This window comes from Heloderma suspectum, chromosome 14 (genome assembly GCF_057233095.1).
Source record: "Heloderma suspectum isolate Gila_16-S chromosome 14, 16-S_ref, whole genome shotgun sequence".
Taxonomy (NCBI): Eukaryota; Metazoa; Chordata; class Lepidosauria; order Squamata; family Helodermatidae; genus Heloderma; species Heloderma suspectum.
The window spans coordinates 680,109-706,403 of record NC_139471.1 but is presented as its reverse complement, the minus strand read 5'-3'; the positions used below and the strand labels follow the sequence as shown (position 1 = coordinate 706,403).

Sequence of the window (26,295 nt, the reverse complement as noted above, 5' to 3'; positions counted from 1 at the left end):
AGGGAGCACTGAAGAGCTGATCCCTCGTCTGCTCTCTGAAGTGTCACAGCCAGTTCTGCCACCTCAGGATTCGACCAGCGCATTCACTTCTCATGCTGCTACACCTGTAGACAATCAGCAGTCCTTACAACAGCCCTGTAAGGTAGGTCAAGGCAGTTGGCCTGACTGAGCTTGCAGCTGAGGTGAGTTTGGGCAAGTTTCGAACCAGGAATTTGGCTCCTTGTTTAAGCCTCAAGACAAGAACCACAAAGCCAGTAACTCGTTGCTCCTGAAATTCTCATCCAAGTTTCTTCCTGGATTTTGCTGTTCTGAATTGCAAAGTAGAGCAAAAATATTAGGAATCCTCCATGGTTCTCTTTGTTTGTTTTATTTTCAGTGTTTTTATTTTCACATTTTCTACAGAAGTCAGTGTATACGTAGTTTGCTGTAGCTTTTATCTCCTTTGATTTGTTCACACACACACACACACACACCCTTAAAGGTACATGTGAGCACTTGCCTTTTTTGCAGGATTTTATGTGATCTTGTTCATATGATCACATCAAAGTTCTTTTTGTACAATGCGGAAGAGTGCGTGTGCATAACTGTGAAACATCACACAACAAGAATCCTGCTGCAGTCACATCCGTACTCTGGATCACTCTGGAAAACTCCAGCTCTGGATAACAGAATCTGAGTATTCTTGTCATTCCAGGTTCCAAACTGATGTCATCCTGTTTTTGTGACTGTGCTGAAAATACATTCACTGAATTTTAGCACATTAAGCTCTGTCCAAAGAATTTAATTCTGTTCCTTTCTCCCCCCCCCCCCCCAGGCAATCCACACAGTCATCTATTGCATAAGTATCAGGGAATTATTTCCATATATCAGGCATTAATCCACAACACACATAAGCTGCCTACACTCTTTACAATAAAGATAGGTCTGCTTGTATTTGGGGAACTATATTTTCCCTCTAACAGGGGGAGAGTGAGAGAGAGAGATGTTTAATCACTTCTTGAAATAATATTAAAATCAGCTGTAGACATTCGCATCCAAACGAGCAAGAGAAAAAGTGGAGATGGATGTGGCTGGCATTACCAGCTATAGAGAAGCTACAGCAATTGCTGCTAAAATAGGAAACAAAATCCAGAGGTGAACCATATTTTTTCACTTGTTCTTAGTGTTTAATCTCATTTCGTCAGTCTTATAGGTACCCTGCATAGACGTCAGCCCCACAGAAGGCAAAGCACAAAGGGTGGGCAGAAACACCCAAGAAATGAGCCTCCAAAGCACCACCAAAAGAAGGTAGAAAATGCAAATTTAATGAGATTTAATGGCAACATGGGAATGTTTTTCCTGCTTGTTCCTCTTCTTGCTAAGCGGTGCACATCCAGGCAACGCGGCAGGCGAGCGTTTTAGCGGAGCTCATGTGCAATGTAATCTGCAGGAGAGCAGGCTGAGCACACATAAAACCTTACTTCTTCAAACCATCTATGCCTGGAGAAACTCACAAAAGGAGGCAGTGGGCCCGGCCTTCTTCCCTAGCGAGCGCAAAAGAATAAAACTATGGGGTGTGCGGGGAGGGAGACACATTTTGGCCAGTGAGAAGAAAGAGGTATCCCTCTCTGCTTTCTCCTCACCAGGCATGATGTTGTACACCTCTGGCACGTCTCCCCTCACTCTCCGTGTCTCTAAGCCCAAAAGCCCCAGAGGTTGTAGCCATTCTTTGTAGGGGAGTTGCTCCAGCCCCTTGATCATTTTGGTTGCTCTTTTCTACCCCTTTCCAGCTGTGCAAATACCTTTTTGGAGACGCAACAACCAGAACTGTACACATTATTCCAAATGTGGTTCCACCATAGATTTGTGTGATGGCATTGCAATATTGGCAGTTTCATATTCAATTCCTTTCCTCGTGAACCTTGCACGGAATTCACCTTCTGTGCAGCTGCAGCACACAAGGCCAACATTCTCATCAAGCTAACGGGAGAGAAAGAGATCTATCAGTCGGGGTAATTTATTGGAACCTCCATGGAGAGAGGCAGCACATCTGCAAATACATGATGCTGAGGACACATCAGTGGGGTGGCCATCATGGCCACGGCCTGCTTGTGACCTCCCAAGGGCATCTAGGAGCTGTAGCTGGGTGCCCAATGCTGGACTAGGGGGGCTCTGATTCTGGGGTCTCCAGCGTGTTGCCTGCCAGCACCTCTCCGAGTGCCCCAGGCTCCCTCCTCCTGCTCTATTGTACTCCTTCGGATTGTAGCATCCTTCTTCACCTGGGAGGCTGGCATGTGGCAAAGCGAAGGGGTGCCGTCTTCTCTCCTGGGTGCCAAAGAACAGTTTTGTGTTTTGTAGCTCAGACCCATGCCCTGGACTTAGACCCCTGGGAAGTGACTTTCTTTACAGTCTCACCCCTTACCTTGTGGGAAGTGTGTGTCTTGTGCCCACCGTGGCAGCCATTTTATGAATGGGCAAGCCTTGCCCCATGGCAGCCATTTTGTGAGAGCACCCACGACTCTCAGTATTCCAAAGGTGCCCACTGGGGACCTGGGTTCTTACCTGGGCTAGCTGGGGGTCTGGCCGTGCTGTCCTCCCGACAGGCTGCCTCTGTCGACGGACGTAGCATCTCTCGCTGAAGCCTTCATCATCACACAGAGAGCCATGTTCATTTATTGCCTCCGTCTCTGGCAGCCGCCCCGTCTGCCGGATCCGCTGTCACCAAGCACACTCCTGGAAGGCTGCCCCGGGGTCAGAGGAGTCCTGCTCTCCACCATTGACTGGGTCGGGTTACGAGGAGTGGGGGAGCAGCACGCTCACTTGGCGCCCAGCAGCCAACTCCCCTGGGTTTGGGCTGCTTGGCTGCTTTCTCGGCACCTGGCAAAGAAGCTCCTCCGTCGCCTTGACTGCGGGGCCTGACAACCTCGCCGGGATGCTGGGGGGGACACGTTCCGGTCCCCTGGGGCTGAGCTTTGTTGGCTTGTTTTAAGAGGACGAGGACATGGTGCTTATGCACACAGCTAGGAGGTGCCTGTGATGTTATTTCCCTTGGCCTGGCTTTTGCTGGCTCTGGCCCGGGATACACTGAACGTGATCAGAGGCACTTTCTTTACGTTGTCCTTATGTCGCCAGTACTGGAAAGAGGGCTGGGGTTCAAACCAAGCCTGGTTTCCTTGAGTTTAGACACCCCTGAATGTGGTCCTTCAAAAGGGCCCTGCTTTGCAGGCAGAAAGGCCCAGGTTTGATCCCTGGGTGCATCTCCAGGTTAGGCTGGGGAAACCCCTGCCTGAACCCCAGAGAGCTGCCAGTCAGCGTCGACACTACTGGGCTGGATGGACCCAGGGTATAAGTTCCTACTCCTCCCGCTAATGTGGGGGAAGGTGGCGGTGCTCCTAGCAAAGCCTGCTGTGGGTTTGCTCTTCCCCTGCTTGCCCCGGGGAGCCTCTCCCAGCGTCACAGGCCCACAGATGGAGAGCATCCAGGCCTTGCGGCGCCCTTGCCCAGGCGTCTGCGTGCAGCTGTCGCAGGTGTGCGCTGCTCTCTGATGCACCTTTTGGCTCCAACCTTGTGTGGCTGTGGCTGTATTTCCCACAGCAACTTCAGAGGGGTGGTTCAGATCGCGGGGTTCCCAGGGTCACATGCCTTGTCTGAGCACATTGGCTGCTCTGGCTTCATTTGAGTGAAAGAGAAAATGAGGGGGGTCCTGATCTGGGTCTCGTGGGTCATTCCATACCTTCTCTGGAGTTAATTCTGGGCATGTGGCTCCGTGAGCATGGTAGCACACTCCCCAAACTACACTCCGCAGGATCCTTTGGGAGATGCTGTGGGAGGCAGGCGGCTGTAGGACCGAAGGGAGGGTGCCGTGTCAGTCTTCCTGTGCTGTCCTTTGCAGAGCCAGACACCTCCTAGCAGGGAGCTCCAGGGCCACAAGGGTTGAGCATAGATCCACAGTGCAAGTTTGTGCATGTCTACTCAGAAGTAAGCCTCACTGAGTTCAGTGGGACTTGCTCCAGTCTAGGAGAGCTAGTGTGGCATAGTGAGGAGCATATTGAACTTAGGCTGGGGAGACCTGGCTTCGAATCCCCACCCCACCACCCCAGCCACAAAGCTTACTGGTCGACCTTGGGCAAACCACTCCCTTTCAGTCTAATCTGCCTCATAGGGTTCTTGTGAAGATAAATGGGTGGAGGCACCATCCCAAGTTTTTATTTATTAAATGAGCAGCCAGATCTTAAGGTGATTAATAAGTGGGGCTGATATGTATGTATGTATGTATGTATGTATATATTTAATGTTTTATACCCCTACTTTTTAATGCATATGCATTACTCTAAGCGGCTTAAACAAGAATCCAAATCACAACATCAAATTTTAAACAACGATATCAAAAGCAGGTAAAGGCAAAATCCAGAGATAAAAACCATCCTGGGGGGACAAAAGCCTGCTGGGTGGTGGTTGTTTTTAAGTTGCTAACTGGTGGGAAACAGCCAGAGAGGTGGGCAGACGTCATGTTCCACAGCTACGTTGCTGCCATGGAGAAAGCCCCATCTTTTTCTTTAGCTGGGCCAACAGAGTGACAGGATCTTAATAAGCAGACAGATTGATACAGTGTTTTATACAGGCACTGTGGATTTTGATGTTCCTTTATCAACTAATTTATTTTTCTTGAATACATGGCTTCTAATGAGAGAACCTGCCAGCAGTACCCAGGATTCGGAGGTCCCATCCATCACAGCTTGGAAAGGGGCCTTCAGGCACCCACTCTGGCGCTCCCAACCACGACTGGGCAGGCAATAGCCAGCCCTTCTGGGTTTTCGGAGCATGCTGGAAAGATGCCTTTTCCAACAGGCACTCCCAGGAAGGTAATCTTGTCCTCCGTACCTCACTTAGAAATTCCTTTAATAGAAGTGATTCACAAATATCACTTAACAAATAAAATAATAAATAAATGAGGAGTTTCAAGACATGCAGCTTTCCAGTATATTGCAGTAGCAACTTGCTTGGTTTTGATCAACAGACACTTCTTGTGAGTGTGAATGAGTTTTGGAAAATAAGCCAAAAGGTGAAAAGCTGACATAAGTGTTAGTTTCTATTTTATCATCCAAGCGCAACCTCTGCATAAACCTGCTAATAGATGAGGCTGTGAGTGAGAAGGGAGAAGGATCAACCCTTTTAAAAACAGAGATGCTTTGGCTGCCTGCACATCCTTGGCACAGAACGAGGGTGGGGACAGTGGGGGCCTGGAGATGTTGGTGGACTACAAACCTGCCCCAGCCAGCACAGCCAATGAGGGTGGATGATGGAAGTTGTAGTCCAGCAACTTCTAGGTGGGACCACTTCCCTGCCCTGGTCACAGAGGACGGCCAACTCATCTACTGATGTTTTATATCACTCCCTTTCTGCAAGAAGCTCAAGAAGGCATTCATGGTTCCCTCCGCCCATTTTTTCCACATGACAGTCCTGAAAGATAGTTCAGGCTGAGTGATGATGACTGCCCTGAGGACACCCAGTGAGCTTCATGGCTGACTGGGGATCTGAGCCCGGGTCCAACACTGTGACCATGAAAAAGATGGCAAGAGCACAATCCTATACATGCCTACTGAGAGGCAAGTCCCGCTGAGCTGAGTGGGGCATCCTTCCAGGTAAGTGGGGTGTAGTGGTGAGAGTGCTGGACTGGGACTGGGGAGGCCTGGGTTCAAGTCTCCGCTCGGCCATGAAGCTCACTGGGTGCCTTTGGGCCAGTCGCTGACTCTCGGTCTAACCCACCTCACAGGGTTGTTGTGAGGATAAAGATGGAGAGGAAGAAGAGGACCGTGGACGCTCCCTTGGGCTCCTTCGAGGAAAAAAAATCAGATACATTTAAAAATGGGTATAGGATTGCAGCCTAAAGAGACCGTACCCTCCAACAGAGAAGGGCAGCTTTTCTTTTTTAAGACATAAACTCTCTCATACTTCCCCCAATGTTTTTGGTGTTGGCAGTTGTTAGGTATTTTCTCTCCCAAGGCTAACAGGAATTTAGTGCAGATGCTAAGGTGGGTCTGGCTGTAAACGTTTATTGAAAACGTTACATTTGTTGGGAGGAAAAACAATGCAGAGGACACACGTGCCCCCAGTCCCAAATCAAAGGGAAAGAGGCCACGGACGTGTTGGCTGTCAGTGCAGCAGCAAATGGTGTCCTCCTGTACAGTGGCATCACATGCAAAATAGGGCAGGGAAGTGGTGCCTCCCAGAAGTAAGATCTCACACAAATGGCATTTACATTTAATGGATTGATCAGCTGAGCAGAAGGGGATCAATCCATTAAAGAATCCTCAAATCGCCTGGCAGCCACTATATATTGCAGCATCTGACTAATAAAGATACTGACCTTCAGCCGTATCGAAAGGGGGGGAGAAGAAAATTGGCTGAGAGAACAATGTCAAAGGCATTAATAAAACATCTGCAAGTGGCTGCACTTGACAGCAAAGCCGCTGGAAGGGAGGTGCCACCTGGCAGCCATGCCGGCAGCACAGAACGTTGGTTTATCTCCCAGGGCAGGTGGAGGCTGTTGAAGGGATCGTTGGAGAGTGGCAAATGCTGCAAATTAGCAACTCTCTTTGCATTTCACACTGCCCCCCTCAACCAGGAAAAAGTTCACTGAGCTTCCTTCAGCTTCATATGATAGGCTTGACCCCTAAATTCATGCATGCGAATATAATCAAGGGCGTATGTGTGTACCCAGTGTTGAGAAGAAGAGGAAGAAGAAATAATTAAAAGTCTGCAACAAGAAAAGCTGGATTCTCCAGTTTGCATAGTTTGTTCTGCAGTGTTCTTCTGTTCTATCTTCTCTATAAAATAAAGAAGCCAAGTTTCTAGTCCTTATGGTTTTAATGGTAGGATTATAAATGCTTGAACAACTGCCTGGTAAACAGCCAGAAGCCAGAGAGGGAGAGGGAGTTGCTGAGCGAGAGTTCCAGTAGTTCAGGGTGCTTCTTTGCTCAAAATGATCTTCAGAGGAGGAATATCTTGGATTAGCAGAGACTGGGAACCGACAGCAAGGGACTTGCTCTGTCAGATCCCTCTGGAAGACTAGATAGACTTTGGTCTGATCCAAGGAGACAATTTTCGGTTCTCCATCGAGTTTTTAATTTTTAAGGAGGCTTTTCCAGGAACCAGTTCATGCCAGAAAGTTTTTACATTTCTAGATGGTCCTATTGTATTTTATTTGGACTGCTGTGGGTTTAAATCAACAATTCCTCCTAACTTTGCAATTGTGAAAAGGAAAGCCACAAGATCCCCCAAGATCTGTTTTCTGTTACTTAATGGAAATCTGCCCCCTTTCCCCCTAAAACAGTGTTTTCTTGGACAGGAGCTCCTGTTCTCGCCTCTCCTGGGGACCGACGCTATGCTGGCAGAAGGCCTCCAAGTCCCGTTTTCACCGCGGCTTGGCTGAGCTGGGCTATAATATTTGCCATGCTGGAATTGTTGGCCATCTTCTCTTTTTTGGAAACCGGCACACACGCCCCGCCAGTTGCTTAGTCCTCCTTTTAGTCTTGCAGAAGGCATGTGCTGGCGTTCAGGTCGTTGGCACCAGCAAGGGGCCCACCAGCAAGGTCCCCCTGGAGGCTCTCCCCCTCTTCCCTGCTGCAGCCTGTGTGTTCGCCCGCCCCTCGCTCTGGCCCAGGCAATGGACGTGGGGGGGGGAACAGGGGGTTCTGCGGCCTCCTTGCTCCCTGGCTCTCGGCCTGCCCAGCAAGCACGTGGGAGCCGTGATGAGGAAGAGGAAGGTGACCATTTTATTTTATTTTTTTATTTTATTTTATTTATTTCATTTCTATACCGCCCAATAGCCGAAGCTCTCTGGGCGGTTCACAAAAACTAAAACCAAACAACACACAATAAAACAATTTAAAATATATAGAACATTAAAACCACAATATAACAATACAACCACAATAAAACCTAGCAGCAGTAGAGGAGTTTAAAATACAGATTTAAAACAGCAAAGATAAAAATTTAGAAAGCTAAAATGCCTGGGAGAATAAAAAGGTCTTCACCTGGTGCCGAAAGGAGTACAATGTAGGCGCCAGGTGAACCTCACTAGGGAGCTCATTCCAGAGCCGGGGTGCCACAACAGAAAAAGCCCTCCTCCTAGTAGCCACCCGCCTCACTTCCTTTGGCAGGTGCTCACGGAGAAGGGCCGCTGATGATGATCTTAAGGTCCGGGCAGGCACATATGGGAGGTGCCTTATGGTGAGGACCATGGTGGTGAGAAGGCAGGCTCACTGAGGGAGGGGGCCCAAGGGCCCTCCCGAACCTGGAGCCAGCACCCTACATGCCAACGCGAAGGGGCATTTGCAGGAGAAACAGGGGCTGCGCCTAACCTGCAGATCCCGCGCTGTTTTTCTTAACCTCAGGCCAGGAATCCGGAGGTGAGCCCCGCTGGGGGAAGCACTCCTGTGTCTGGGGGACCAGCATTTGCTGAAGCGACTGTGGTTCTGCAGGCTCAGTGGCAGGACTTTCCCTGGGGCTTTGAAATGCGAATGGCTCCCCATAGGGTGGATGGGGAATGGCAAGAAGGAACCACCAAAGAGAAATGACCTCCACAGAGGACACACATCACCGAAAAGAGAGGATTTGCATAAAAAGTGCATTTGGTAATTCAGAAATAATGTAAACAGAAAGGCAGGGCTTCTCCACACGGAGCTTTTCGCGTGTGCTTGAGGTTGCTCACTCATGGAAGTTTGTGGGCACTTTAGATGACGCCGTGAGTATCCAGGGCATCTCCTGCATGAAATGACCTTTATTCCATTTTTAAATCGATTGGCGATAATGAGGTATCAAGTTACCCCGCTTGTGTTCCCTCCCTGAAAAAGGAAAAGCCACAAGAAGAGGAGCGAGTCAATGAAGCATATGGAAGGGGGGGAAGGGGGGAAGAAGCGTGTGTCAAGGGAGCCCCTTGTGATCCTGCATTCAGAATGGAAGCAGGAAGCCCCGATTTAAATGTGGGGTTTTAGGGTGGTGTAGAGATGCTCCTGTGGAAGACTGTGCCCAGGTGAGCTGTATGCGCGGTTGTGCGGGCTGCTGCCCAGGTGCTGCTGGTGAAGGGAAGCAGTTCTGATGGTTCTTTATCTTTAAATCAGATTTGAGAATGAGAGCCAGTGGTTACAGCCTTGGACTGGGTCTTGGAGACCTGGGTTCCAGTCCTCGGTTGGCCATGAAGCTCATGGGGTGACCTTGGGCCAGTCACTGACTCTCTGCCTAGGCTACCTCACAGGGCTGTTGTGAGGAAAAATTGGGGAGGAGGGGGCGGACCATGTGAGCCACTTGGGTTCCTTGCAAGAGGAAAAATGATGGGATATAAATGTTTTAATAAACAAATAAAAATTTGACAGGACAGCCCTTCAAACAGAGGACTATCCTCTGTAAAACAGGTCACCTGACCACCCTAGTGGCTGGTTCTGCAGTGACCATCAACATGCTTCACAGACAAACAGAAGCAAAAAGAGACCACTCCAATTTCGGCAGTCCGACAGGAGATGACAGAAGGATGGGACCCAGGGGCACATTCCCTTACACCAGCATAGGTTTCCCTTTGGTTGAGAAGGAAGGTGGAGGGGTCTCTAGTGCAAGCAACTATTATGGGATTTGGAGTTGGGAAGGCCAGGAGAGTGGCAGCGATGACGTCCTCTTGGCATAAGGAGCAGGAAGGCATAGTGGGTGGAGTGGCTGCAGAGGAGCGGAGACTTGTAGAGAGACTTGTACCTGCAGCAGGCAAATTGGAATGGTGGCAGGCAGGCAAAGAAGGGCAGTCAATTCAGGTGGCACATGGACAGTTTTTAAGTGCCTGCACTGGGCACAGGAGGAAGTGACATGCCACCCCTGGGCTTTTCAAGGTGGACACTGCCAGGCACAAGTAGAGTTGTTGCTGACCCGTGAAAAGGAGTCCTTGGCAGGGGGGGGGGCAGTTGAAGTGGTAACGACAGAGAGAGACACTGTGGCTCCTTGGTGTAAAAATAAATGGAGCATTTCAGCTTCTTGTCATGCTGTAAATCCAGAGGCTCATTTTCCAGGCAGACGATCCGTCTTCTAGGGCTGGGTCTCCGTTTTTTGGACATCCACACTGCTGCGGCGGCTGGAATCCATCAACTTTTAGTACCTGCATCAGGCAGCCAACAGCTCTTGCGCGCCGGTAGTGCTCCCCTTACGAGCTTCCAACAGCCCAATACACTTAATCTTCCCATTTCTAATGTGCTCTCTGTCTCTGTCTCCCCCGCACCCCGCTCCTGCCCCGGTTCTCCGGATAAACTGTTGCCTCTACTAAAAGAAAGATCTTGAAGCAATTTGTGGCCAAGGCAAATTGCCACTTCCCGTTAGCATGCCCATTGACTCCGTGTAATTGATGGTTCCTGCATCTCTCTTTATATATCCAAGTACTGGGGTATTTTCAAAAAAGGGGGGGGGAAATAATATATCATGAGTTGGATCCAGATTCACACCAGATTGACTGTGCTGATGGAAGTTCCCTTCCCAGCCCGCTGGAAATGCTCTACAGAGAGGCACAGGGGACCCTGCCAAATGGGGTGAGCTCTGTTCTGTGGGAGAACCCCCCGCCCCAAAATTGGGCAAGGGTCTCTTCCTCTAGCAGAAGGCAAATGCTGGATGCAACCCAGTATAATTGGCATATATATGACACTTTACTTTCACACAGGCATCATCTCAGTAACGATAGTTCGTGGGGATGCCCATATGACCCTAGTGGGGAGGCTGCAGCTGTCAGGAACTAGGCCGGTGAGGGAGGCCAGGACTTTGAACCCGGGACTTACCATTTTTTTGCTGCTACACAACAGTAGCTCCTGGCCATAATTACAAAATTAATTTTTGAAAACCGCCCAGAGAGCTTCGGCTATTGGGCAGTATAGAAATGAAATGCATAAATAAATAAATAAAATAATACATCAATTATGCACAACTGTTATATTAAAATAACTGTATGTAAAGTAACCTAGCTATATTCCAGTAAAAGAGCCACAAAACAAGGATTTAAAAACATGAGAAAAATGGGGAGACTGGGAGAAAGGGTGGACTGGGGTGGTGGGGAAGCGGACGGAGATCGCCAATGCAGTGATCCAGAAGGGGACTCCGCAGGCGGATCTGGAGGCCCCCTTGGGCGCATTTCTGAAAACATTCAAAGGGGAGGGAAACGAGTTCGTTCACAGAGCAGAATTTCCTCTCCGAGATGCCAGAGCACCGCAAAGCACTCCTCTCCACAGAAAGGGTTGCTGGCTCTCGTGAGGTGTGGAGCCCGGGAGCCTAAAGACGGAGCATAGAAGGTCATGGGCAGAACCTGCCAGAGGAGAGCACCTCGATCAGCCCCCAACCTGATGCCCTCCAGATGTGTCGCCCTGGGCAGTGCTGGGACGTGAAGCTGAACCCTGACAAGACCGAGGTGCTTTTGGTGGGAGACAAGAGGAGGCTGGGGGATGTTGACCTGGTGTTGAGTGGGGTACGGCTACCCTTGAAAGACCAGGTCCGCAGTCTGGGGGTCATTTTGGACTCCCAGCTGTCCATGGAGGCTCAGGTGTCAGCTGTGAGCCGGACAGCGCTGTATCAACTCCATCTGATACGGCGGCTGCGCCCCTTCCTTCCCAACCATCTGCTCCCATCGGTAGTACATGCCCTGGTCTCCTCTCGTTTAGACTACTGTAATGCGCTCTACGTGGGGTTACCCTTGAAGACGGTTCGTAAGCTGCAGCTGGTACAGAATGCAGTGGCTCGCCTGATTAAAGGCAGCCGCCAGCGAGATCACATCACTCCAGTGCTGAAGGAGTTGCACCGGTTACCAGTTGTTTTCCGGGCCAAATTCAAGGTGTTGGTTTTGACCTTTAAAACCCTATATGGTTCCGGCCCAGCCTATCTTAAGGAGCGCCTCCAGCAGCACCAGACAGGCCGCTTAACAAGATCAGCCTCGGATGGCCTTCTCTCTGTCCCATCAGCCAGGACAGCTAGACTGGTGGGGACGAGGGAGAGGGCCTTTTCTGTGGTGGCCCCCACTCTGTGGAACTCCCTCCCTAGGGAACTCCGTCATGCCCCCACTTTAATGAGCTTCCGTCATGCATTAAAAACGTGGCTGTTCAGGCAGGCATTTGGGGTGGGTTCGGGTATTTTAGAAAATGTTTTTATTGTAGAATTTTATTGTTTTAAACTGTTTTTATTGTATGTTGTACATCGCCCAGAGTGGCTGGGTGACCAGCCAGATGGGTGATTAATAATTTAATAATAATAAATAAATAAATAAATAGAAACCACCCACCCACCCACCCACATCAGTCTGACACACCACTCTGGGAACGTAGTTCTTTCCCTGAAGACCCCGAGGAGGCTGAAACACTGACACCGCAGGTGAAACCCAACGGGCCGCAACCCCACCGGTCTATGGATTATTAAGTAGATAACGACAGTTGTGTGAGCCTGCACAGCATGAAACTGGGAGTAAATGTGGAAAGGAAAGGAAAGGAAAGGAAAGGAAAGGAAAGGAAAGGAAAGGAAAGGAAAGGAAAGGACAGGTCTAGACAGGAACTGTTCTGTTGGGCCTCTGTATGCTGAACGTTTTGTGTTGGTAACACACACACACACACAGCACTACCACCCTTGTGCCCTGGAGACCTTCAAGCTCTAGGTGTGTCGATATATTTAATGCAATAAATATGTTACAAAAATCCTTGCACCTCTGTCGCATTCCCCGCTCCTTAAAATCCTGAAGAGTCCCCGAAGTCTAGCTGTGACCTTCCTTTGCAGAAGAAGGCAAAGTGTTTCCCGTGAAAGGAGACAGGATGGATTTTTTAAATTGCCTGGGGGTTAGTCAGAGGGGTTAAAGCAGAGGCAACAATCACTTAGGTCGTTCAGGAGACACAAACCCTTGGCCTTTGCCTGCCTCAGTTCTGTCTGACAACATGCTCTGTGTTACTCAGAAACGTGCTACTGGGGGTGAGAAAAACAACAGCATCCTCCTTAAAAACCTGGAAGCCCAAAACGAGCACGACCTTTGGAAAGGAGGGATTTGCTGGATGAGGCCTGCATGACTCAAGTGGCCCAAGCAATTTATTTTTATTGTTGTTGCTGCTGTGACATTTATAACTTGCCATTTTTCCTCTTGCAAGGAACCCAAGGCGGCTTACGTGGTCCTCTTCCTTTATCCTCACAACCATCCTGTGGGGTAGGTGAGGCTGAGTCAGTGACCAGCCCCAAGTCACCCAGGGAGCTTCATGGCCGAGGGGGGACTTGAACCGGGGTCTCCCTGGTCCAGCACTAACCACTACACTACACTACACTGGCTCTGCTACGTTTGTTGCCTACTGGAGTTGCAGTCCAAATCCTGAGACATGGATAGTTCGGCCTGACAGAGTCCACATTATGTCAGCCTCTTCAAGCTCTTGGAGAATTTGGCAACTGTCGATATTCATAGACAGGCCCAGATGAACTCTGTGCATGTTGAAAAGCAGGAATAGATTTCCCTGCATCAGGGCCGGGCATCAGCCAGTCAGCCACAAAAGAGAGTTGCGTCTGGGGGGGCTGGCAAGGCTGGAGGGGAGGGACCTGTGGTGGAGCGGTGGATGCTGCAGTGCAGGCGCTCTTTGTGACCATCCCAGAGCCAGGCCCCCATGGAGTGCCCCCAAATGCAGGCAGCTGCATTGTTCCAGATCAGCAAAGCCATTCTAGCCACTTTCACCTCCACCAGGAGCCAGGCTTTGGTATATCTGATGGGTCTTCAATGCCCTTTTAAGACAAAGACACACCAAAATACTTTGCAAATCCATTTTCCCACCAGCCGCCATGGGGATAGCAGCTCGGGGGGAACAGGGAGGTCTGATCATAGAATCATAGAATAGTAGGGTTGGAAGGGGCCTACAAGGCCATCGAGTCCAACCCCCTGCTCAGTGCAGGAATCCAAGTCAGAGCATCCCTGACCTGTCCAGCCTCGTCTTGAACACCTCCAGGGTGGGAGAGCCCACCACCTCCCCAGGTAATTGGTTCCATTGTCGTATTGCTCTAACAGTCAGGAAATTTTTCCTGATGTTCAGCCAGAATTTGGCTTCCTGTCACTTGAGCCCATGATTCTGTGTCCTGCACTCCGGGATGATCAAGAAGAGATCCTGGCCTTCTCTGTGACAACCTTTCAAGGACTTGAAGAGTGGTATCATATCTCCCCTCAGTCTTCTCTTCTCAAGGCTAAACATGCCCAGTTCTTTCAGTCTGTCTTCATAGGGCTTTGTTTCCAGTCCCCTGATCATCTTTGTTGCCCTCCTCTGAACCCTCTCCAGTTTGTCTGCATCCTTCTTAAAGTGTGGTGCCCAGAACTGGACACAGGACTCCAGATGAGGCCTAACCAGTGCCGAGTAGAGGGGAACTAGTACTTCCCGGGATTTGGAAGCGATGCTTCTATTAATGCAGCCCAAAAGAGCATTTGCCTTTTTTGCAGCCACATCACATTGTTGGCTCATGTTCAGCTTGTGATAGACAACAATTCCAAGATCCTTCTCGCTTGTGTAGCCAGTGTAGTGTAGTGGTGAGAGTGACGGACTGGGAGCCGGGAGATCCGGGTTCTCGTCCCCACTTGGCCATGGAAGCTCACTGGGTGACTTTGGGCCAGTCACAGACTCTCAGCCCAACCTACCTCACAGGGTTGTTGTTGTAAGGATACAACGGTGAGGAGGAGGATAATGTAAGCCGCCTTGAGTTCCTTGCGAGAGGGAGAAAGGCGGGGTATAAATGCAATAAATAAATAAATAAATTGTCGTGGTGTTGAGCCACGTATCCCCCGTCTTGTAACTGTGCATTTGGTTTCTTTTTCCTGGGTGCAGAACTTGGCATTTATCCCTATTAAATGTCATTCTGTTGTTTTCTGCCCAGCACTCCAGTCTATCCAGATCATTTTGAATTTTGTTTCTGTCTTCCAAAGCATTAGCTATCCCGCCCAGTTGTGTGTCATCTGCAAATCTGATCAGCATTCCCTGCACCTCCTCCTCTGAGTCATTCATAAAAATGTTGAAGAGCACTGGGCCCAGGACTGAGCCCTGCGGTACCCCACTCGTCACCTCTCCCCAGTTGGAGAAGGTCCCATTGATAAGCACTCTTTGAGTCCGATTCTGTAGCCAACTGTGGATCCACCGGATCGTTGTTTCATCCAGCCCACTGAGCTAGTTTGCTCATCAGGATATCATGGGGCACTTTGTCGAAAGCTTTGCTGAAGTCGAGGTATATGATGTCTACAGCATTCCCACGGTCTACAAGGGAGGTTACTTGATCAAAAAATGAGATCAGATTTGTCTGGCAGGACTTGGTTTTGACAAATCCATGTTGGCTTCGAGTAATCACGGCATTGTCGTCAAGGTGCTTCCAGATGGATTGCTTTATCATCTGCTCCAGAATTTTCCCAGGGATTGATGTCAGACTGACTGGTCTGTAGTTCCCAGGTTCCTCCTTTTTGAAGATAGGGACAACGTTAGCCCTCCTGCAGTCATCTGGCACTTCCCCCGTCCTCCATGATTTCTCAAAGAGAATAGACAGCGGTTCTGAGAGTTCTTCTGCCAGTTCCTTTATGACTCTAGGATGCAGTTCATCTGGCCCTGGAGATTTGAACTCATTCAAAGTAATGAGGTGTTCCTTGACCATATGCCTGTCGATCTCAAGCTGCAATCCTGCCCCTTCAGCCTGTACTTGGCCTTTGCCAGGGGGGTCATAGACCCTCTTTTGGGAGAAGACTGAGCCAAAGTAGGAATTGAGCACCTCTGCCTTTTCTTAGTCATCTGTTATCGTTTTGCCATCCTTATTTAATAGCTGAACCACCATTTCTTTCCTCTGCCTTTTACTATGCACATAGCTGAAGAAAGCCTTTTCTCGTTAGCATCGCTTGCAATGGGACCTTACTGATCATTGTTCTGAGTTTATTAAAAGATAAACTCAGTCTGAGGGGGGAGGCAGGTGACAGCAGCATCCCTGCACATAAAAAGCTTTGACCCTGTGGGCCCTGGCACCACTACACCACTGTGGGGGTTAGTGGGGGGGGATTTGTGGGTTGTTAGGGACCTAGTCAGGAAGGGGAATGTTGGTCCTGGGTGTATGTTGCTGCCTGGCCATGGATGAAGGCACTATGATGCATTTATGGGTGGAGCCAGGAGGGATTTGGTGGGTCATATTTCTGGTCTCCTCATGCCATGTGGTCTTCTTTGTTGGCCCAGCATAATATGTTGGCTGTTGCGCAATCCTGGATGCTGATATGTAATCAGAACTCACTGCTTTGTACCCAGTTCAGTTGCAGAAGCGTCATTTGAATTTTCAGTGTTAACTGCATTATTCGATTGTCTTCTTTCTTGCCTGCCTTCAGAGCAGATGAAAATAATTAAAAGAAAAGAAAGCAGGCAGGATACCTCTTGCCTGCTGAAGAGATCTGGGGATCTCAAAAGCTTGCACATTTTTTTGGTGATCTTTGCTTTGGCCTAATAAAGATATTATGCTGTATGGATTTTGGAAAGGTTCCCTTTGGTGAGAGTTGGAAAAGTTCAACCTCAGCTCAGTGGGAACACCTAGCAAAAGGTGCGGGGGCACACTTATCTGTCGTGATCTCCCTGCAGCAGAAAGAAAGAGAAATGGCGGCGGCAGCTGCTTTCTCCATCTCCATTTCAGCAGAACGTTAAGAAGCTGCAAGTACAATATAGATTTATTTTCTTTGGAAGGCATTTGAAGCACTTGACACACAGCAGTTGCTTCTCTCTGCCCAATGCTCTAGGAAGGTTGGTTCAGGCTCAATTTTGTGCTTTCAGATTTTATTGTCATTCCTTTGGGTCCAAGAGACCAGGCATTGGAAACTCCTCATAAGAAAAGGAACCATTTAGAAAGAGCATGGCCTTTCTTTCTGGGTACTCCACCTGGCGCAAGCAGTTTCTGCACCAGTAAGGGCGAGCCCACCCTCAAACCAGGTACAATGGGGAGGACTGGCGTCTGCACCCACGCTTCACAGCCCCCCTGCACGGGGGCACTCCAATGCCTCGTAGAGTCGTTTGACAATCCAGAGAAGTTAGCCGTCAGTGGAGGACGGAGACAAACGGAGCCATGCCAAACTACTCTTGGAAACACAGAAGAGAGCCACAGACAGCATAACGACAGGTGTCTTCTAGAACGGGGGGGGGGGCTTACTCCTTTCAGGGAAGACTTTCCAAACAGAACGCCTATGTGCCATGCCAGCCCAGCACTCTGCGGAGGACTTCGAGGAAGCTGCCTTCTACTGAAGCAGACCCTTGGTCCATCTAGCCCCGTATTATTGATGCTGACCAGCAACAGCGGCTCTCCAGGGTTTCAGGCAGGATTCTTTCCCAGTCCTGCCTGGGGTGCCGCTGGGGGTCGAACCAGGGACCTTCTGCCTGCAGAACAGGGGCTCTACCACTGAGCTATGGCCATTCCGCCTAAAAACAAAGTAAGATTCTAGTTCTCATGGTCTGGATAGAGGGGCTGCTATAAAGCAGATCATAGGAAGCTGCCTTAAACTGGGTCAGCCCCTGGGCCCATCTAGCCCAGTACTGTTGACACTGACTGGCAGCAATAGCTCTCCAGGGTTTCACGAAGGATTCTTTCCAAGTCCTACCTGGAGATGCTGCCGGGGATTGAACTGGCGACCTTCTGCGTGCAAAGTGGGGCTCCGACCCTGAGCTGTGGCCCCTCCCTACTGCCCTCTTGCCCTCTTGGGCCTTGAACAAACGGCATGACCGAGAGCCATTTGCAGGCTCTCTCTTGGCAGTGGCAGGCAGGCCAGCCGCCTGTGCCTTTCATGGAGGTGGTCGGCCCTTTCGGTTTGCCAGCGGAGGTGAAGGACCACTGGATGCTGTCGCCACATCTGTGGCTGGTGGCCAGTGGACACGGAGTGCTCTGGACTGGAGGGATCTCCCTTGGCCTGAGCACGCAGAGACTGGCCCAAGAGGAGACTCCATTAAAAGTGTGGCTCGCAGCCCCACCAGAGTTTATTTCTTGAATCCCAGGGGTGTGGTGGGGGCCATTTGCATTGGTACCAGGATCCACGCACAAACTGCAGTTAGTAACAGGTCAAAAGCTCCCACTGATCATTTTTTCTTGTCCTATCGCTAATTGCAGCCCAGCAGGGGGGGGGGGGGGCATTTTTGCTAGGACGGCAGCTGGGGAGGGAAGAGCTAAACCTCCCTCCCTGCATGCTGAAGTCCTGATGGAAAATTCTCTCTCCCGCTTCCCAGGATTGGGGCGGGGGGCTGACTTGGCTGCAAGCCACACCTCGGGTCCTAAGAGCATCTATAGCCAGGAGGGCGAGATCTCGCAAGGAGCAGGGCTGGTTCTCGGGTCAGCGCTGAGGTTTGTTTCTCTCGCCGCTTGCGTTCTTCTGTGCAAGGCCAGAATGCTGTTCAAGCCTGGGAGAAGGCACAGAGTCCGTGGCGCAGCTCCTGCTGCTTCCCTGCCAAATGGGGAAAGAGGAAACTTTAAAGCCCAAATAGCTCTGGAGGAGAATGGATGGATTAAGCCCCCCCCCCCCCGCCGCTGCGGCTACCCCTTCCCCGCACCCCCGGGCCAAACGCCTCGTGCAGGAGCCTCTCTGCGCCCGCTCCAGCTGCTCGACACCCGTCCAACGGGGCCGCTGGCAGTCGCGTCTCCCAGCCAGCTGGCACCGCGAGGCCGCTTGGAGGCACTCGCGGCCGTCTGTCCGGGACCTCACCGCCGTCTGCGCAGCGTAGGACGCTCCTGCCTTTGGGGAAGGACTTGGCCTCGCCGCCCTTCTTAGGTGGAAGGAAGGCGGGGCGGGCCCGCTGCCTGAAACCCTCTGCAGGGGGATACGTGCGGGGGGGGGGGTCGTACGTGTGCAGGCAGCAGGCAGCAGCAGCCCCTGACCGACCTCAGCTGGGGCTTCCCACGCTCTGGTTGCAACCCTTCCGGTCCCTGGGAAGAGGAGCACCGTGCACGGCAAAAGCGCGCTGTTTGCCCCTGCGGCTGGTGCTGCTTGCAGCTAAGCGGGGCAGAGACGTTGCTGAGACCCCAGGAGCTCCGGACGAGTAGCTGCTCCGACAGGCTTCCCCAGGGCCAGCGCCAAGGGGCAGCATGGTCCTGCCCACCAGCAGGGGCCCACTGGCGAGAGCCCCCGGGACCATGGGTTCTGGGTAGTTAAGAATGTAAGATGAGCCCTGCTGGAACAGACCAAGGGTCTGTCTAGTCCAGCACCCCGTCCACACAGTGGCCAGCCAGCTGTCGACCAGGAACCCACAAGCAGGACATGAGTGCCACAGGACCCCCCCCCCCCCGCCCACGTTCTCCGGCAACTGGTGTACACAGGCTCACTGCCTCTCATACCCGCGGGAGTGGCACATAGCCATCAAGACTAGTAGGCATGGATAGCCTTTTCCTCCAGGAATTTGTCCAACCCCCTTTTAAAGCCATCTAAATGGGTGGCTATCACTACAGCCTGTGGTAGCAAGTTCCATAGTTTAACTACGTGCTATGTGGAGAAGTCGTTCCTTTTATCTGTCCTGAATCACCCCCGAACCAGCTTCATGGAATGACCCCAGGTTCTAGTATTTTGAGAGAGGGAGAAAAATGTCTTCCTGTCCACATTCTCCACACCATGCATCATTTTATACACCTCTCTCATGTCTCCCCTGACCCTCCTTTTTTCCAACCTAAAGAATCCCAGCTGTTGCTACCTTCTCTCATAGGGGAGATGCTCCAGCCCCGTGATCATTTTAGTTGCCCCTTTCTGCACTTTTTCCAGGTCTACAATATCCTTTTTTAGGGGTGGTGACCAGAACTGTATGCAGTATTCCAAGTGTGGTCGCACTATAGATGTGTATAGGGGCAGTATGATATTGGCAGCTTTATTCGCAATTCCTTTTCTAATTCTGTCTAACATGGAGTTTGCCTTTTTTTTACAGCAGATGCACACTGGGCTGGCATCTTCATTGAGCTGTCTACCACAAACCCAAGATGTCTTGCCTGGTTGGTCACTGCTAGCTCAGATCCCATCAGGCTTTACTTGAAGTTGGGATTTTTTGCCCCAACATGCAAAAGGTTGAAGTGCCTCTCCCAAGGCAGTAATAGCTGTAAGCTAGAATACGTTGACATTTTTGGCCCTGACCTTTGCTGTTTGGTCCTGCTGTGGGCCCCACCCTCACTGGAACGCAGCCCCCCCCCCAGCTTCTTGGAAATGGAATCTGGCCCTTGGGCTGAAAGATGTTCAACACCCTGCTCTGAATATTTGAAATGTTTGTTGAATATTTGCCAGATATTTGATACATGTACTTGGCATCTTCTGACTGGATTTCAATACTTGATGTTCAATCGTTTTTAAGACGTGACGATATAAATAGTCCTGGAGCGTGCAACAGTAGTTAGTATCTAATAGCATTGGTTAGATGCAACAATCTTCAGTATTTGACAGCTTATATAATAGAATATTTACTTATCCGTCTCACAATATTTATCTTAAAATTTGATATCTGCCAGAACCATCAAGAGATGCCAGCAAAGTCCAAAGCATCGAAGTCATGAATTTTGAGTAAAATGTCACATTCAAAATTTAAGTGGCAAAATTTGGACATTTGGAATGTTGTGATTATTAATTCCATTTCTAAAGCAACTGCAATTGCCACCTTGGTTTCCTTAAGGGGGAAAAATGGCAGGATATAAATGTAATTGATTAATTAATTAATTAATTGCAGGAATCCTAGGACGCACCTCTGGAATCACACACTGCTTCCTTGGTACCCCTCAGAACCTTGCTGCCCGAGCGGGCTGCTCCTTGGGTTGTCTGCTGGCTTTGTGTGGTTTAGTCCTGGCAGAAATGGGGCGTCGCTCACCCACCCATTTGGCTCTTCATGCTTTCCATCCATTGTGTCTTCCAGGGTGTTGATGGAGAAGAGGTCGGATGACAGCTGGAACTGTGGTCATCACAGGCGGAATATTAGCAACAGTCATTTTATTGTGCATCATAGCAGTCCTCTGCTATTGTAGGCTCCAGGTAGGGATGTCGGAGAAATCCACAATGGGTTCAAATGAGTTTTCTCAATTCTCATGGATTCCCCAGACTTTCCAACTGGCTTTTTACTTGGGGGGGGGGGAATTTGTGGTAATGCACACTTGCACAAGTGTACATTTGTGCTAGTGCACATTTGCAAATAAATTAAATTCTCATACAAAAAATCCGATTCCGTCAATGGCTGGACAACGGATTGAAAGACGCCTGACAATCCACGAAACACAGACAGACCGGATTTAACAAAATTCTTCCCTCCCCAGCTCCAAGAATTCATATGAAGTGGCACGGAATAGAGGAGGGCATGAAATGGATTAAAAGGCTGGGGGAGCGGCGGCCAGTTTTCTTGGGGTAACTTTCTGATTCAGTCTGAAATTGGCTCATTGACCGAATCCCCAGAAGTGTCATGTGGGTTCTGGTGGATGCTCTCTCAGCTTATTCTGGGTTGGTTTGTCCAGGATTTTGCATGATCAGGAGTGGCATCATTTCAGCCTGTTCTCCAGCCTCCCCCACCCTTGCAATGTGTTGGACTGCAACTCCCATCGTCCCCCAGTAAGCATCCAGTCCGACACAGTGGGAGGTTGGAGAGGCCACTGGGCTGGCTGGGGGTGATAGGATTTGCAGTCCAACACATTTGGAGGCACCAGCTCAGGGTGGGCTGCTCCAAACCCCTCCAGATCCATGGGGTGCCTCAGAGGCCCGGTGGGGCTCCCCCCTAAGTGCAGGTAGTCTGAAAAGCCCACGTGGATTCTCATGTGGAGAGGACTGCCCAGGATCGTTGCTGGGGAGTCTGGTCAGTGTCTTGCGGGGGAGGGGGCTTCCTACGCCACTTACAAATCACCAAACTGAGGGGGAAGCAAGGCAGCTCCCTCTGGCATCACATTGGCATTTGCCAATTCACATGTATAGGTACAAACGGAGAAATAGTGATTATATTTCACAGAGAAGTCCCTCTTCCATCCGGTTCCCATCTCCTCCGACAGCCTGTCCTTGCTGTCTAGCCCAAGACATCCCCGCCTCTCTGATGAGGGGGGGGTGGACACTCACTCCTCCCGCCCCCTTCCCATCCCTTCCCATGGAGCAATCAGCTCACTCGTGCCGCCCGCGTCGCCTCTGATGCGTTCAGCCTACCCCAGGGGAGCAGAGATCCGCCAAGGAGTCCTCGTGTTTGGGGCCACCTTGAATCAGCCGTGGCTGATCCTAGGCCAAATAGAGCATTTTGGTGCTGCTGGAATACCCTCCAAAGGAAATACGCCAGGTCCATGGCCGTTCCCCATTCCCCGCACCCCCATCCCCACCCAACATGTGGCCTCTTATCGTTTGGTTGCTGGGAGCTGGTCATGCACTTAGATGCTACCTATTATAACAATGTGTCACAGCAGCCTTCCACAAGTGGGGGACTACAATTCCCAGCATGTCTGGCTGGAGAGTGCTGGGAGTTGTAGTCCAGCACAACTGCGGGCACCAGGGTGAGGAAGCCTTCACGCGGGCCGTGCGCCTGGTGTTCCCCTGTCATGGGAAGCTGCACTGTTGCAGTGCCCCCTGGCTGACTGTTTGTCTTCCCCAGTATTACTGCTGCAAGAAGGATGCGTCGGAGGAGGACGGGGACGAGCCGGACTTTGGCGTGGACTCCCACATTCCTCCGCTCCACTGCAACCGCAACGTGGCTCTGACCAACGGCCCCTCCCTGTACCACTCCTCCGCCGCTGCCTCCCCCTACAAGAAGTCTTCGCAGTGCCGGACGCTCTGCGCCAACTGCTCCCACTATGAGCCGCCCACCTTCTTCCTCCAAGAGCCGGAAGAGGACGTCCGGAATGGAGGGGACCTGGTCAGCTACAAGGCTCTCAGCCAAGAAGACCTGGAGCTGCCCATCAGCCTGAGCGGCCTGCAGGCACTCAATCCCAACCGCCTCTCGGCCATGCGCGAAGCGTTCTCCCGCAGCCGCAGCATCAGCACCGACGTCTGAGCAGCACCCCTGGCCGCCGCGTGGATGGTGCTCCGGTCAGAGGCCCCAACCAGGCAGGCGGATGCATCCCACGGAAGGCCCCCCCCCCGTGGACCCTTGTGGCTTTTAAAAATGGCACGGCTCTTTTAAACCAAGAAAACCCATGGGGAGTCTTTTGAAGCGATGAATGTATTTATATGTTATTATGTTTATCTATCTATATACCTATCAATAGAGCATTGTGAGGGGGTGGGGGGAAGGAGGGCAGATAGATTGATGGATGCGTAGGTTTTCTAAAGTTAGGCGTTGACAACGATCTCTTTTTATATGTATCTAAAGAGGAGATTTTGATACAAGGCATCCTTTTGTACGCATAAGATCATGTCCCTTTATTTGCCGCCATTAAGATGGCAGACGCGCCCAACACACGGCTGCTTCCCCACTCCCTCGACCCCTGATTGGCTGAGACTGGGCATGAGAGCATTTCCTCCCCCCCCCCGTGACCATTTGGGGGGCTGGTCTGAGAACGCTGGCCGGAGCCAATGGCAGACCTGCCTATCTGTGAGCTTAAAGCGGCCCCAGCCCGCCAGGATCTCGCAGCACCAGGACCCGAAACCGAGGTGCCCTTCCAGGGCTGCCAACCACAAAATGTCTCTTGCAGGTACTCTCGGTTTGGGCCTTGTAGCCCACCCTTTTACCACACCCACATGGCACCCTCTGCTCGCATCCTCGGCGCGTTGGCGTATGAAAGGAACAGGCCATTTTATTATTATTTTAGTTTTGGTAGAGCATTGTTCCTCCACATGGTGCTTCGTGGAGTAGTAAAAATTTAAAAGGATCAGTCCCTTGCCCTGAGGAGCATAAATAGAAATAACTTCTAATTCTACTCTGATATAGTTTATGATAATGATTAGTGTTCTTGTCACTCTGAGCCAGAGAGAAAATGATGTCCTACCTTGCACAAACCATAGAGAAAATGGGCTGGCAATACTCCGGCACAACCATGGCTACTCCATTTGCTCGTCAGACTCTCTGCCAGAGCAGAACTGCTCTCTTTCACCTCTAAGAGGAACCCATCTGGCTTCTCCTGTCAGCTCCCTTCATGCCTGTTTCAGCAGAAACCAACTGGAAATGTGTGCAGACACAAAATAATACTCATGATCAGGTGCCAGCACCCCCACCCCCCCAAGCACTGCATATTTCAGCCATTCCTGTCTTACTGTATTTGGGACAGAAATCCTTCTGTGGAGTTGAATTCATGTTTCTAGAAGCAATGGAGGAAAAATTCTTATTTATGTGAAAATGTTTCTACTCTGCAGTAGACTAAACCTTACTTGCACCAATCAAAAAAAGGGGGAATCTGTTCATGGAAGTAGCCTCACTGGACTGAGTCCGTAGGCGAATAACGAGACGGGTGAGAAGTTCCAGAAGAAGCCATCCCAGTCAAATTCCATGGTGTTGAAATAATCTTGGCTTGTTTACTAACAACTGAACAGGGGTCTTGCATAGCTAATGACAAGAGGAGGGGCATCTTGAATGAACCAGCATGCCCATATTTGAGTTAAGCAAATGTTATTTTCTCAGGGGCACATGTAAGGAGAATGACCAAGCAGGTTGGGCACTGTATTCTGGTCGCAATCCTTGTCCTCACTTATGACAAAGGGACCAGTCCATGTTGCAGTGCTGGCGAAGGGCATGGAACAGGTGACCTTTGAGGGGACTTGTAGCTTTTCTACATGAGGCTGTTAATCGCTGTACCTACTTTTCATTTCGTCACAGAATTGAGATCCAGGCTCTACACAAAGAGTGTTTCCTTTCTTGCTTTTCCACTACATAACCTCTAGGGGCGCTGTGCTATAGCAGAATAGCACAAATACACAAGTAGGAAAAGAAAATAATTTTCTTTTGCCATCAGAAATAGTATCCCATTTTCTCTGCTCTTAAACCCAGGAAAGTGCTCTTTAAAAATAGAGGCAAAACTGGAGGTTCACAGTGCCACTTAAAGAACCCGTAAACAACCATGAGTAAGGAATCACAAGTTCACAATAAATACCTCACGTAGAAAAGCTCTTGCTGTTTTGAGAACACAAAGAAGGAGAAATTGTTTCCATTTTGTCAGCAGCATTCTACATTCTCTGGTCTTAAAGCTCTACACACTAATCGCAAAACAGTTTGCATGCTTGGAGGGAACTACATTCACATTAGTGGTTTGGGCTGAGACTCCAGTTTGTCATTCTTTTAGAACGACATCTTGCCCACAGCAAGATGAGGGTGGGGGATAGTAATCCAAGATGCAAAATACCTTCTGCACCTTTCCCTAGAAAGTTGATCTTTTAAACCAATGAGCATTGCCCCTAATGGACAAGTCAATTCAGTTACAGCTGGGCATCTTCAATGTTTCTGCAGGATCTGGGGGGATTTTTTTTTTCCATCCAATTTGTAACTAGTTTCAGTATCCTGCCTGGGCCACCTCCTATGGAAAGTGTTAATGTTGCTGTGTTCTGTCTTAAGTGATCTGACGTAATAGCAGCTGCTTCCACAGAACTCTGGATAAATTTTGTATAATTCTTCCTAAAACTTGCATTTGTTTCAATGGCATTTTTTAAAACGCTGGGATTTGTTGCATTTAAGTTGTGGCTATGTTTATCTTCCTATTTTTCTTCTGTGCTCATGTATTTCCCCCCTGAGTATCTCTGAAATTAAATGAATCATTTTCATTCACCTTCACAGGTGGTAAACTTGTACAGGACTTCTGGGCTCTCTGAGAAGATAAATTTTAAAAAATAAACTTATCTTGACTTTGTTATCAAGGGAGAAGTGTTCTCTTTCATCATCTTCAGCAAACCCACAAAAGGTGGTATAGGGAGCAGAAGATGGCAGCTGGGAGTTTTCAGTTTCATTAAAAAAAAAAAAAAAGTTTCCAGACCAGCTGAGCTTTCATACCAAATTAAAATTGCTACAGCTCTACACTGGGAGTGACTGAATGACTCAGATAGAGCCCCTGTTTTGTGCACAGAAGGTCCTGGGTTCAATCCTGTCATCTCCAGTTAAAAGGATGTGAAGTAGTAGGTAATGGGAAAGATTTTTCTCAGCTGGAGACTCTTGAAAGACTCTGCCAGTCCAAATAGGCACAGTCCTGGGCCAGATGGCTCCTCTATGAAGTCAGCTCCCTGGGTTTGGGTCTGGCCTCTGGGGGAGCTCACCCACCACCAAAGCAAGGCAGGCCCCTGTCCCCTACTCCTGGGGAGAAGCATCTGGCCTCTGTAGGCCAGCCAGTGTAGCTGAGCGCTTGTGGAAGGCTCATTATGGCACAAACGTGTCTGACATCCGTGCCAAGCCACCTGAGTTAGGCGTG

The 26,295-nt window shown here is 50.1% G+C and overlaps 1 protein-coding gene across 1 annotated transcript; it reads left to right on the top strand.

Annotated features, from left to right (window-relative positions):
- Positions 1–1,162: 1,162 nt before the first annotated feature.
- Positions 1,163–25,748, top strand: FAM163B (family with sequence similarity 163 member B). Its single transcript, XM_084821214.1, has 3 exons — positions 1,163–1,287; positions 20,865–20,980; positions 22,563–25,748. The coding sequence occupies exons 2-3, from the start codon at positions 20,888–20,890 to the stop codon at positions 22,959–22,961; spliced, it is 492 nt and encodes a 163-aa protein (XP_084677340.1). The 5' UTR covers positions 1,163–1,287; positions 20,865–20,887; the 3' UTR covers positions 22,962–25,748.
- Positions 25,749–26,295: the final 547 nt, after the last annotated feature.

What these genes read in the sequence shown, in the direction of transcription:
- FAM163B (XM_084821214.1), top strand. Translation starts at nt 20,888, where the DNA reads ATGACAGCTGGAACTGTGGTCATCACAGGCGGAATATTAGCAACAGTC. An exon ending in TCTGCTATTGTAGGCTCCAG is followed by an intron (nt 20,981 to 22,562) that starts GTAGGGATGTCG and finishes TGTCTTCCCCAG; the next exon opens with TATTACTGCTGCAAGAAGGA.